At 36.4% G+C, this 14,251-nt stretch overlaps 1 protein-coding gene across 3 annotated transcripts in view; it reads right to left on the reverse strand.

The window, feature by feature from the left end:
* The window catches only part of GABBR2 (gamma-aminobutyric acid type B receptor subunit 2), a 454,845-nt gene that overhangs the window by 143,617 nt on the left and 296,977 nt on the right, over positions 1–14,251 (reverse strand). For all 3 annotated transcript variants that reach the window (XM_061351451.1, XM_061351452.1, XM_061351453.1), the window contains 4 exons: positions 14,020–14,100; positions 11,565–11,715; positions 10,971–11,103; positions 239–346 (listed from right to left, as the gene is read on the reverse strand). In XM_061351451.1, the coding sequence (XP_061207435.1) occupies positions 239–346; positions 10,971–11,103; positions 11,565–11,715; positions 14,020–14,100 (473 nt within the window). The remainder of the gene's footprint in view (positions 1–238; positions 347–10,970; positions 11,104–11,564; positions 11,716–14,019; positions 14,101–14,251) is intronic.

The following is a 14,251-nucleotide window of genomic DNA, read 5'->3' on the forward strand; positions in this document are numbered from 1 at the left end:
TCACTTTGACAGTTAATAGCCACCTCCACTGTCTACCTCTCATTATAAAGACTGAAGGGCTGATGATCAACTCCACCTCTCAGAGACTGAAAAGGAGACCAAGAAAGCTCCCATCTCAGACCATTCAGGATCTTTGAATGCGACACATGAACAGAGTCAGCACAAGCATGGCCATGTAGGAAAGGCAGAAAACCAGAAATTTATATTAACAGGGCAATAAGAGTTTACTTCCCCTCACCTTCTTCTTCATTTTTACATTTTTGAAGATCGCATGAACTCTCCACGTTTTTGCAAACATTGCTCCAAATGCAGTTGTGTATCCCACTGTAAGAATCCATGTTCGAACCTAAACAAAAAATACATATATATATAAAATAAGACAAAGGTACTTAATTTTCAGTAGATAATATGGATATCATCATTTCAGCCAAAGTTTTTCTCAAGCCCTTGGGAAAAAATATTCAAAGAACTTCAAAACATGTCATTTCAGAATTGTCTCTTTCTTGCTATTTTCCTCCTCCCTCCATCCCCTTTCCAGGTGCAACGAGTCTGGATACTGGATTAACAATCTCTTCCTTGTTAAAATTACAACTCTTACAATATTCTACCTTTTTTTTTTTTTTTTTCCAGCTTTATTGTGTTCTGTGGAGATGGGAAAGGAACTAGTGGAGGAAACCAAAAGACTGAGATGATAAAAAGTACCCAGGGAGCCAATATTAATACTTTGAACAGAAATGGGCAGAGAAGTAGAGATGCTATTCAGACTAAATAAGATGAAATTATACTATCTGAGGTATGCATCACTTAATGCAGACCCTGAGCATTCTGAAAAGAAAAAAAGACTTAAATTTTCATATAGGGAAAAATGGCAAGACAGGAACATAGCCTTGGTGAGCAGGCCTCAGTGACAAGACGTGAATCAAAGATAACACCTGCAATGTGGGCCTAAGAAAAAGCAGACGGTGAGCTTACACAGGACAATGGAGTAGTGGGATCTTGAGCTGGCCACAGCTTTGACATAGACCTATCTAGATGTTTTTCTCATAGAGGGCTTTAAGAGAAAACCAGATTCTTAAATTAAAAATGACTTGATTTCTTTAAAGACTAGAATGACTTCTTTTTTTATTTTTCTTTTTTATTTTGAATAAAAAACCCTCAAATTTCCTAGGAAAGACAGAATATAAGTCATAAAAGCTATTTGTGGAATTTCCCACCTGCCCATAGCATGCTTGTAGGTAGCCCTCACTTTCATACTTGGTTTTAGCTAAGCCAGTGACTGACAGTTATAGTAAGCTCTGCCTGCACAGCCCCTTCTAATTCTGTGGAAGTTTCTCTTTTTGTTTCCCTGGAGGTTTGGCTGTTTGAAGTCTATTCTGCCCTGAACAGACTATTTCCTTCTCCAAAGAGGGACTACAGAGTGTAGCAATGTTGCAAGTGGAAGACCATGAGAGAGGCACAGCCGGGGAGCTGGAAGCCTTGCAGCTGAATCTGAGAGCTTGAGAAATCACAAGGAGGATGAACAATTTCCTCTCCCTCTAGAGATTCCACATGGGCTGGCTGTCAAAAAAGGGAGACTGCACAAAAGGGAACAAAGAAATAAAAATGAAATGCACTGTATACTGCAGATGGAAAAACAAGGGGAAAAACAATGGCTAAAGACAGTGAAGGCAAAGCTAGAAAAAAGGCAAGCCAGCCTTCTTTTAGCCATGTTGACCATGCACCTTTGGCCACTAGAGATAAATTTTGCTATCAAAGAATGTGATTTATGAAAATCAGCACATTCTGAAATAGGATTAAAAAAAAATTCTTTGGATGACCTAGAGGCAGTGTTTTTCACTGGAAACCAGCCTAGTTTCACATCTGACTTCTGCAGTGTTTGGGATTTGAATTTGTAACTTTAGGACATGCATATTGATGAGAAACAATGTGGTGCAGTAGGATGCAAAATTTGGGATCTATTATAAATATTAAGAGTAATCTCAATGTTTCACTTCTAAATACATGTTACCTAGTTTTTGCCTTTCCACACATCTTCAGAATTTCAATTATTTAAATTCAAAATGTGATTTCCTCCCCCCCCCCGATTTTCTGTGGAATAGAAATTCTGATTTTTAGTAATCATTAGTATCCGGGTATCAAGGTGAAAAATAAAAAAAAAGTTATTTGACTCACTCAAAAAGTATTAATAAAGCAATAACAATATAAAATGACTGCTATTCCTTAAAATAAATATGTATGATCAAAAAGGGTGAATCAGTGAGATAGAAGTAGACACAGCACTTGGGTCTTGACAAATAAGAATGTATATGAATTGACAACCAAAAACTGTCTGCAAGGAAATATGCTCAGATCTGGTAACACTCTGCACCACGCAGGGACACCACGCTTCAAGTGTGAAGTGTGAACTCAGGAGGTGTTGCATCACCTGTGTGGGCATTATCAGTTTGCAGAGATACATACCAGGGCACAGAATCCACATGTCTCACAGAATGTGTGTCTGGGGGAACCTTCACCCCGAGAAGAAAGGGTGTGCTGGTATGCATCTTGTGAGAAGGAGGTTCCTGCTTGTAACTCGGCCTGTGTTTTTATCACAAAATTTTGGGATTGCTCGTAGAAGACTCTTTAGATATTTTTATGTATGCAGTAATGTTTTATTAGCATCTAATGGTGTGGTTTATCTGTTACATTGCCAATACTGATCCTGAACATATCATTCACTGACTGCTGGTTAATCTTGTTAATAAAAGCAGTAAACCAATCGCAATTAGATTCAAACCACTTTGTAACATTTTTGAATGTGGTATTAGAAGAAAACCCTGTAACCCCCCCAAAAATGGGAATAGATAAGTCAGTGAAGTATTATTTTGAACAGTTTTTCATGTTATTTTCATGTTAATATGTTAAATATTTTTTTAAGTCTTGCTTGTTATTCATTATCATACATTACACTAATAAATTCAGTAAAACCAAAGTTAGATCTGCTCTGAGGGATTTAAAAAATATGTTTCATATCAACATTTTCATATTAGCCAGTTACATCTTTTTTACTTCACATCAATTGAACACTGATAACCGTACTTAGCATTCAATGTCTTTGCTGCTATTAATAAGTATTCAGCTCTTTTGTGTACAGTTTAGTGATATATTTGGCAAACAGATACATGGTATTTTCATGTCTCTAATAAGACACTGTTTTGTTCTCAATGAAACAGTAATTGCCTCTTAGGAATAGTAATAAAATCAATTATGGTCATAATATGTTTCTAACCCAATATTCAGAAAAATGTTATTTCTATAATTTTTGGTTGAAAAAGTGTTATGTATTCCTGATCTGGATTGTGTAAATTAAAATAATATAACTATTGGCTATATTGGAAACATTATATTTTAAACATACCAGGAGATTTTGTAAAAATGATATCACTGCTGCTAAGAATGAGACAGTAAGGTTCAGATGAAAACAAATCTTTAGTTTTGAAGAAAATGACCTCGAATTTGTCTGCTATAATTCATTAATGCATGTAGCAAAATGAAAAATTTAGAAACCAGCAAAAACCTCTGAAATTCATATATCTGTCTATTTATAATGTTAAATGTATTATACCTACAAATCCCACTCATTTGAAAGAATATGATAAAAATAACACTAATAATTGGAGTGCATATCCATGATGTTATACAGTAGATCAGGAATTCTCTCATGTTGGAAGCTTTAATGATGCATTCCAATAGAAGAAGCTGAGGAAGATCACCCTCCCCTAAATACTTACCAAAAGAACAGGAAGAACATCTCCTTAGGAGATGGGAAACTTGCATTCAAATCCCTACTCCAAACTAGACACAAAAACCTGAAAATATTCCTGTGTTCCTATAGAAGGATAATTTGTAAAAATAGGTTTGGTCATTACAAAATTTCTCCTGCCTGCACAGAATTTTAGGATATGCCTTCAATTATCTGCTTATATTCCTTTATTACTACTATTTTTTTTTTAATAAGATGTCTTGGCTAATCAAACATCTCCTCTTACAAGTGTCAAAGGAGATAATACTGTTTGGTATACAACAACCAAGTATGTCTATGCAAATGCTAAAACGCAGTTTCTTCTTTTTCTTTCCCTTATACTTCTTACACTATATTGGTTTGGGGCCTATTTATGAAAATACTATGTATGCACCCATGACTGGAATTTGTGCTTTTTACAAGTTACGTGATTGAGATCTTGCAAGGTGCATTACTTGTGATAACTGAAAAAGCTAGAAATATATTTTTTTTATTAGTGGACATCACAGTTGAAAACCACCAAAACCACTGAAAGTGTCTCTACAGAGAAAGAGAACATTCTGGGTTATTTCCAGACTTGAAACAGTTATCATGTTTATTTTAAACAAACAAAATTTGCCTTTTTCAAATATTAATGTTTAAACAAATGTTGTAAGGTGTTTAAACAAATGTTGTAATTGTCAGCTAGAATCACTGCATTTATGAACAAGATACTCCTTATGTCCTTACATCCTGCAGGATCCTTTCTTTTCAATTTCCCTTTGCAACAAAAGGCCTGTTTTAAATGTACCCATAAGATACTAAGTAAGACTATTCTTCCATCATATAATAAACACTTACAGCTTAACAGCCTTCTATAAAGTTACTTCCACTGGAATCATATTTCCTCTCAACCTTGAAATTTAGCTGTTCAACCTAAGTTTTGAATGCTGTTATTTGATATCTTCACATAAATCTACCTGCACCTTTCCCATCATCTCGTTATGTGAATGGTGAAATGGTTACTAATTATATATCTGTGTAACAGACCTATAAAGTTATTTGATATTACAACTCTTTACTAATAAAAGAACTCATCTAATTGTGAACAATAAGTTGTTAAGGGAAAATTAGAAAGTGGTGAAAGCATTAGGAACATCCTGAACAAAAACGTAAAAGTCTGTCTTTGTTTATGTACTGTTAAGAATGAAGTTTACAAACAAAACCACTATTTTAGGCACTGCTGACTTCCAGACAAACAGTAATATTTATTTTAAAAATATTTAAATACAACTAAAACTCTACATTAAATTATAAAATAAGGTTATCTTGGAAAACAGACTGAAATGATAAAAAAGTTTCACTTTTAGAGAAGTGTCATTAATTTCCCAGGTTTCGCCACCACTGCATACACATTCAGAAGACCACGGTCATGAACTCACAGGATATGCCTGGGAGGGTACCACACTCATGAAAGCAATAACATTTTCAAATGCAGTTGATTAAGAAAGTGACGTATGATGTATTTTATTCCTGTGTTAAACTGCAAGAAAAAAACCTCAAATCTAGCCTTCTAAGCTGAATATGCTAGAGATTCCTTTTTTTGTTGTTGCTACAATTTTAAAATTGAAAAAAAAAAAAAATGGAATGAAGAATAAAGAAAAACATATGTCAGCACAAAGAACTTCCATAAATACTTGTATAAAAAGCTACAAATTTCTTATCACCTCTCCAGTTAGCAAAACATTTAGATTATGTTTCTGCAAAGAAATCATCCAAATTAAAGATTCTTGTAAGCATTTTTTTTTACCTTCTCAAGATCTTAATTTTTATGGTTTCTTTTAAACAAAAATTGTCAAATCTGTCTTTCATAGGACTTCACATTCCACTCTCCAGCTCAGTTTATGAGACTCAGACTGAATCCTTTGGAGAATATCAATAATTAGCTAGTTTTGCACATGCCCTGGGTTTGAAGCTGCAGTGCCAACAGGGTTAGGCTGCATCTGAACATTAGTGCTGAGTGGCTTGGTGGCATCTTAGTACTAAACTTAGATGCTTAAAAGTGACAAACACAAGAATAAACCGTGCTGTGCATTTGGCCCCTGAGACCACAATTATCTTTAACTAGACAATTCTGTTGATTTCTGTGGACTACTCATGAGCTGAAAATTAAGTGCCTTATATTTTTCTTGGCAAACTGGGAACATAAAGGGTAATTATGATGAACAAAAATGTGTCATCTCAAGAAGTTTTCACAGGGGTTTGATCCTGCTTCTACTAACCATGGCAAAATCCCCTGTGTGAGCACAGGCAGGCACCAAAGTATGAGTTCATCCATTTGAATTATACTTTTCTCATTTTTATCAAACAGTTTTTGACATGTGTTTATGACTTTTAACTCATTCTTCCGAATTTGTGTGGCAGTGGCACAGTTCTTGTAAAATGTAAGTGGCAATAACATTAGAGAATTGAATCCTGCTGTTTTCACATAAATTAAGTACAGCAGCACTTCACATGCTGTGAGATCTCCTGTAGTGATTTCTTAATATATTTCAGATCATTTTTCAGAATTAATCCATGGGTAGTGTAAAAGATACTGCAAGTGCTCCTGATTCTATAAGGGGGCTTTAAAATCTGTCTGTTGTCCTACTGAAGGAGAGGCAAAATCTTCTAAAAACATTATTTTACTAAATAAATCTCTGGCAAGGTTGTGGTGCATTTGCCTCAGCATGTGAATTAATTTTATTTCAAGGATCCATTCAGTGTTGTAACTTTTGTCTCTACTTTTTTAATTTTTCCCCCAAGAAAAATGTCATTTACTAAAACAGAAGCTGATCAGGCTCATGTTAAACGCAGTAAGAGGACTGCCTTTGAATTAAATAGGAGTGAGATCAGTCTCAGACTGAATGACAGCAAGGACAATTATGGAAGCGATTATACAGAAAAGGGAGATTAAAATTAACAGCTAAACAGTCAAGAAGGAAACAAACTAAAGAATACACACAAAATTAAAGTCCAGACTAAAAACACAAAAAAAGTCTATGGTCTGGAGAAACAAAGAAATGGATTAGAGGTCCAGATCCTTTTTCAGTTCAGTAGGAGCTGAGACTCTTATCTGCTGTTTTTCTAATTCCTGGCCAAAATTAAACCATTTCAGGAAAATAATTAGGTCAATATAAAGTCTAAAGAGGGAAAAACCCCTCCAAAACCAATGTCGATGTCTGAAGAGCATAAAGGGTACAAATAAGGAACACATCCTCAACTGCTAACCAAATACCAAGGTCAGATGGAGTTTGGTCACACAGGGTTTTATTCCAAGTGTCACATAGGGTCTTATTACCCAGAGTACACAAAGACAGCACCAGCTTTGAGATGGCACTGCCCAATTTCCTTTTAGTCAGTCCCCACAAGAATGGTCATAAAAAGAAAACTCAAAATGACAAGGGAAGACAAGGCATAAATAAATAAATAGGAGGTTCATACATCTTCTCCCTTTGCCTCCTCTACCATTAAAGGCATGTCCTTTCTTTCAGAGTTACTTTCAGCCACTATGTTCAAATTGCCCAGCATCCCGCTCACCCTGCAGCCTGTCCCCATCGCTAGGAACCTGCTCCACAACCTCTCACTCATGGCTTTTCCTTCCTGCTCCTCACTGCAGTCTCTCAGTCTTTGATGTTGTTTTCAGGATGTCTCTCTACTCTTACACTACCCTGGAGTCTTCATCTTGCACAGGTTCAGGGTTTCACAAGACAAGGTGCAATGTGGACCATGGAGTTCCACCTTGCCTAGCTGTTCTCTCAGTGGTGCAGACACAAGACTATGAAAAGTCAGTAAAGACAAAATCTGCCTTTCACATTGCTACAAGACACAGTGTATAACATATGCCACATGTAGATGTAGGTGTAGAAAATTCAAAAAGACTAGATATTGCAAAGCACTTCACCCTCCAAAAAATGTTACAAACTCTGTGCTATAGGCGAAGTACAAGCAATAGGTTTACAATGTAATAGCTACAGTCTGGAAACCATTTTTCCACAGTTTTGTGGGTTGACTCAGGAGTATTTAAGGACCTTCTATAAGTGTTGTAAAAAAAAATCAAAAAATAAAACAAAGACCATATATAATATATCTAATTATATAAGCTTGCTATTGTGTTTGCACTGCAACTGGTGAGATCTAATAGCTTTTGAAATATAGAAGACAAGGAGGGTGATTACTTGGCTTAGAGAGGGGATAACACTACTGACAGCTTTTTAGTTTTGCTTCTGCTTTCAAAAGCTGAATCAAAATTTTTATTTCCACACAACAAAAAAAAAAGTCTCCCTTCATTTTCATGACTCTTCTCTGTGCCTGAGATGTAGTTGTTATATGTTTTTGGCTCAGTTGCTTTTTATGATCACTCTCCATTGTAGCTGGTTCTTTTAAAAACTAAGCCAGTCTTGCATAAAAAGGGAATTTTAAACTAATCTCTAATATGGGTAGAATGGGCAATCAAAGTAATGCATTTTCAGGGAAATGGATGATCAAGACAGATTTGTGCTGCCCTCATCCTCTAAGAACTGGTATCTGTAAGTAGTCCTTATGAAACCACTAAGTATGTTGCCCAAATGGAAATACAAATGTTCATGATATGAAGCCAAATGTTTATGTTGCACCCAGCACTTGGCGGATGTTTCTGGGGAGAAAGGAGTAGAGACAGAAGAGTTACTAAATAAAAAAGTGGGTTTGTCTCCCATATTTACGAATTCTCCAGCAATACTTCAGAGTTTTCTAGATGCAAGGAAAGTGCATTGCCACAGTCAATGGTGGCCATATAAATGATTTCTAAGAGAAGCATAAGCTACCCCACTGAAAAAATTATAATTGGAGGAAGAAATTTTACAAGAATTGTTTCAATAAGGGGGAAGTTAGAATAGAATTCCCTGGTAGGTTGATTCTGAAGGGTTTCTTGTGTTTATAAGTGTAATACTAATCACTGACAGAACTGGGATTCATAAAGTAAATCAGTAGCCAGGCACGAGAAAGTACAATCAGAAATGCTTCTGTACTGGGCTGAAAAACCTAGAAAACCAAGACTGGGGAGAAATCTCACAGGCCCTGCTCTGTTTAACATAGTGAAATATAACATTTCACTATGTGAAAAAAAAAAAAAATCTTCTTTAAGGCATATGACAATACTTCTTAATCAAAGTTTGGCTTTTGGCTTTAAGAACACAGTATTCTGCCCTACTTCTTTCTTTATTGGTCAGTTAAGTAGTTAGCTTACTTGAGCGCCCATTCAGATATTTCCCTCTCTGGCAGACAGAAAAACAGACTTAACATAATGTGCCAGATATAAATTGAAGAAACAGAAAAAAAAAAAAGGAAGAGATATGTAAGATCAGACAGACCTCACTTAAATTTTGATGTAGAATATGAGAGTAGCAGTTAAATTTTGAGAAGCATATCAGAGAAAAATCAGATAGCAGAAATGTTCTAGCTCAGAGGCACAAAATTTAGGATGATGGTTCATTTTTCAGAGTAAATTCTGAGCTGTTTCACATTTAAAGTATGACATAAATTTAGTTTTATGTAGCTAAATCTGGTTGGAAACCTGTTCCTTAGAACAGCTCCATGATAAGTACCCTTGGTTCCCACTTTCTTTCCTTCTGTTCCACAGGGCTTGGCTGCTTCAAGAGGAGGGTTGTAGGATAGTCATACAATGGCCTATATCCTGACAGTGAAGTCAGGATCTCTGAATACAAGACCCTAAAGACTGAGTATACACCAGGAGCTAAAATTTGCACCTCCTGCCACTATATTGTACAAGAGAAAGCCAGAAAAGAATGGAGATTGACGCCAACAGCTGGTTTCCTGATGACACTTTTGCTCCATTAGAAACTGTTTCACAAAAAAGGCCATAATTGCTAGATAAAAAATGGATGCTGGCATCTTCCACTTCCTATTGTTCCCTATGTATTCAGACAGATTTATACTAGTTTGGGAGAGGTGAACAGGATCACCCTTTTGAAGTCTTTGAGCATCTCTTTCTTCTAGCTCTACAGAGAATTTGTGCTCTAGCTGTAGGAAGACTGGGTATTTTCTCCTTTCTTTTGCTGCTAACACTTAGGTGTCTAAAATACAGCTGTTTTCAGGCCTAAATAAGGAAGCTAAAACTTTGCACAGAAAATCCTATAAGTTCACCTATACTATATCTTCTAGTGCATATTAGCATACACTAAAGTGTTCTCCAGTGTTTTGAAATGGTATAACCGAACAAGTCACATGGTACTTCACTTCTATATCGGTTCTAGTCAGTATGAAGAATTTCAGTTGAAATACTGGGATGTGTCTGCACCACCTAGGTTTAGGCATCAAACTTTCATGCTCTGAAATATTCTCTGGAAGTAAAGTTTCTCTTTCTCTAATGCCACCATCAGAAATTCAGACTCCTTAAGAAAAGGTGCTGTGAAGTGCAGCTTTCTAGAGACTTGAATTTGATCCTTGTTACTCAGGGTACGTCTGAGGCAATAGGCCAAGCATAGTCTTAGAATTTTTTGAGGAGAAAATATTTGATACATTCAAATGATGCTTGTATTGGCTTTGGAAGGAATAGCCTTGCAGTGAAGTTCTTTTCCTTTCTTGGCAATGGCCTCTGTAAACCAAGCTACTTATTACAGCATGCTATTAAGACAAGCTTCTAGGTGGACATGTTTAATTTGGTTTCAGAATAGCTTGTTTGGATTTAACTAGAATATATTTTACATGCATCTATGCTTCTGTGAGTGTATAGTGTAGCCTAGAAATAGTAGAAGTCTTTGGAGATTCAGCCAAAAAGACCCAGACAACCAGCTGTCACAAAGTTTAAAGTAATATGGAGTCCATAAAGAAAATGTAGAGGCTTCACAGATACCACTAGTTGTCATGCTACAAACACAACCTTTAACAAATCATCTTCATATGTAAAATTTCAAACCAAGAAACTACATTTATTCTTTTAGTCTGAGGCCAAATCCCAATGCACTTGAAGCTTTCAATAATAATAATAGTAATATTACTAGTACAGCTTTGTGCATGTTTCAGAATTTGGACCCAGAAATATCTCAAGGAAGAGCTAAGAGAATCAGTGATTAAACAGAATGAGATGTCCAACTAATGAACGTTTCTATTTGCATTTCTTGCAGAGCTTCCTGCAAGACTATCTTCAACTAGAATATATGGAATTACTTACTGTGCAAAGTGTCTCAAATGTCTTTTCGGAGACAAAGGATCCATCAAGACCAAAAAGAAAAATAGATGCATAAGAAAGCATCCCTCCAAGGATAATAAGGTTGTTCATGTAGGGACTGGACATCTTTATTAGTCTATGGACAAAAGGTGATAGTGCATTAAAGAGGAAAAGATTACTACTAGGCTATTAAAAGAATAAAGAAGAGATTTTTGTAACCAGGCAAACAGATAACCTTTCCTGCAGAAATCTATGAAATCTATAGGCATGCACTATAAAACTATTTGCAGTTTTAGAAAGTCTAGCACTGCTTCAGGTTTTTGAATGTTTTGTAAAAAGACCTCCTATTTTACTGATGTATTAATTAGTTATGGTTAATGTGACTAGCAGACAGTCAAACATAAATTAAAATAAATCCACTTTCCAGGTAGTATAAAAGAACTTGTCTTAACACATAGGCAATCTGTTTCAATGTTAATATATTGCAGGGTGATTTCAATTAAACAGTTCTAAAATATCATCTTTCCACATCTTTCCTTATATACATGGCATTTAAATACAAAAGAAGTAGTGATACAAGTAACATGAATGTCTTACTTCTGATTTCTGTTTTTAATGTTAAAGAACAAGAAAGCACTGGCCATTATCATTCCTAGGATGGTGAGGGCAGAGAGGATGCTGTAGAGAGGCAGGGAGATCTTGCGTAGCTCCTCCTGTATAATTGTTTTGTCCTTTGGAGGCTCAAGTCCTAGAATTACAGTGAGAAAAAAGGCTAAAGCTCAGCCAGATTTAGAATTTCCCTAAGAAAATTTACCTCTCAAGTACAATACTGTGATCTGCTAGATTTGGCAATTGTGAGTCATATCAGGAGCTGACTAAATCACTGACTTTGACAGACATGTGTTAGTCACATTGATTTAAAAGAACGTTTGTGGTTCTGGAGCAGGTGAACAACTTCTTTGGAGGAAAAAAAGACATCAATACCTTGATACAGAGCCTCATAAAAATATATTCTAGCCATCCCCATTTTAAAGTGTAAATAAGAACTAAAACTCATACTATGACTTTAAAGCTTACTAGGAGGTTATGCTTTCCTGAAATAAGTGACAAAGCATTGAGTAGAAAACAGAGAGTATTGTTTCTCTGCATAGTGCCAATATTACAAGGGCAAATCCAAACAGCCTGTCTAGATACCTACCACAGCTGTAGGCAAGCCTTGGGGTGGCATCACTGGGACAGGAACTGACAGACCTGGGGGGCTGATATAGGGTCCTGAGCTGTGGCCAGGGTAGTGGAAGGCCTAGGACAGGGGGAGGCAAGGCTGCTGGTGCCCTTAGGACTTTACAGAGTAAAATAATATAGAAAAATGGATAGCAAAGGTTTTATAGGGACAGACCCAGTTTGCAAATCCCTGCAGATGTGGACTTGGATGTCTCAAGTTAGAAACTATGTTTAAAGCCATGTTCTTGATTGACAGTCTGGTCCCACTAATTAAAGGCTTCTCAGTTTAATGAGAATTACTTTCTGATGATTGCAATAAAGCTCTGCATCCCCTAGTTCCCACACTCCATTTTATCTGCTTACTATTTTTTTCCTTGGTACAGGGGAATGGCAAAAGGCCTTTTGCATCACTGTCTTCCTTCAGAAGGAAATTTGTGTACCCTACAACTCATAGCCTATTCTTTCACATCAGACTTCCATGGAGCTGCAAGAATGATCACCCAGGGCCAAGAAGCTTCTTATCACAAAATGGGTCCACAGGCAGAAAGAGCTCTGTTGACCAAATGATCACAGAGTTGTACATACCTGACTAGCACCTGCCAGCACTAAATTTTATGTCTGCTCTTCTGGTTTTCACCTAGAAGAGCATTCAAAGATTTACACAATAAAGTGGGTTTATCCATATAAGATAAGCTGAAACAATTCAGGTAATGGAAACGTGTCATACTTTGGTCTTTACACCCAACATTTTCTGCAAAAATATTCCTTTTAGGTGATCACAATGAAGTGGCATTCAAGTCAGTTACTGATCTGATATTAAAGTACCTGAGATTTCCCCCTTTTCCCTTTCCCACCACAGAGCATGCATTTTCAGGGCAGATGGACAAGCAGTCACAGATAAGATCACTTCTGTGAAACTCCAGTCATGTTCATGTGGACCCTGGGTGTTAGGACACTGGAAGCAAGTGTAGCAGAGTACAGGGTACAGAAGCTTGATACTTATCCATTACTGCCAGGGGCAACCACACAGATCTCACAAAGCTGATTTTTCTTTCTGTTACTAAATTGCACCACAGCAGAACTTCAGATTAAATCTTAATTATTAACTTTAAAAATAATGTATATGCCTATATTCAACAGGAAAGACCTTTAAAAATAATTTCAGCTGAGGTCTGGCTGACATGATCATAGTTTCAAAAGGTCGTGTTTATGCCTGTGCTTTAACTGCTATGAGAGCAGAGTAAGTCCTCACAGTAACTTTGGAGCAACGTGGGATAAGAAATAGTAAGAAGGTAAAACAGCACATCCCATAAGCCTGCCAGGGACCGTGAGAATGCTTCTGGGCTCAACAACCTCTGGTCCTCTTTCACACAGGCCATCTTAAAGCTATCTTTGGTATTTGGAAACCTGTTTTCTAACTGCTTAACAAACACTTCCCAGAGAAAAACAGACACCTTCTTCTTGTTTGTGCAAACACAGCACACCAGAGCAACCCTCAGGTGTGATGAACTGGGAGACTGGGAAATGGGGATGAAATCAGAGCATTATTCATTGGTGTAGATGAAGAAAAGCATTTGTATCCACATATAAATTTGAATTTGTCCTAGTCATTGGAATGAAAAACAAGTATACAATATTAAAATGTTGCAATTTTCTGTTCAGAATTCTCCTATTTTTTTTAAAGCACAGCTCAGTTCCCTTTCACTTTATACAGTGTCATATTTTTTGATATTAAAAATCCTAAACCAATTCTTTACACAGCACACAGTCTTATAAACTACATACAGCTACCCATGACAACTCTGTACGTCTTTCCAGTTTTCCCTCCTACCTTGGAACCTGATGCTGTTGTTGATTATTTCCAGTGTGTCAGCCACAGCATTATACTCTCCCACCTTCACTTCCTTTCTTTCTGCAGAGAAACAAACAAGAGCAATTGTTTATAGCAGTTCACATATTCTCAATTATTCAACAGATTTTGCCTTCTTTTTTGACAGTATGTCAAGAAAACTGCATGAGTTATTAAAGCAGAACGCCAGACAGCTGATATCATTAAAATAAAT

The sequence above is a fragment of the Neopsephotus bourkii genome, unplaced genomic scaffold (genome assembly GCF_033783945.1).
Source record: "Neopsephotus bourkii isolate Nb327-2 ecotype Australia unplaced genomic scaffold, CSIRO-AGI_Nbou_v1 NB_591, whole genome shotgun sequence".
Lineage (NCBI taxonomy): Eukaryota > Metazoa > Chordata > Aves > Psittaciformes > Psittacidae > Neopsephotus > Neopsephotus bourkii.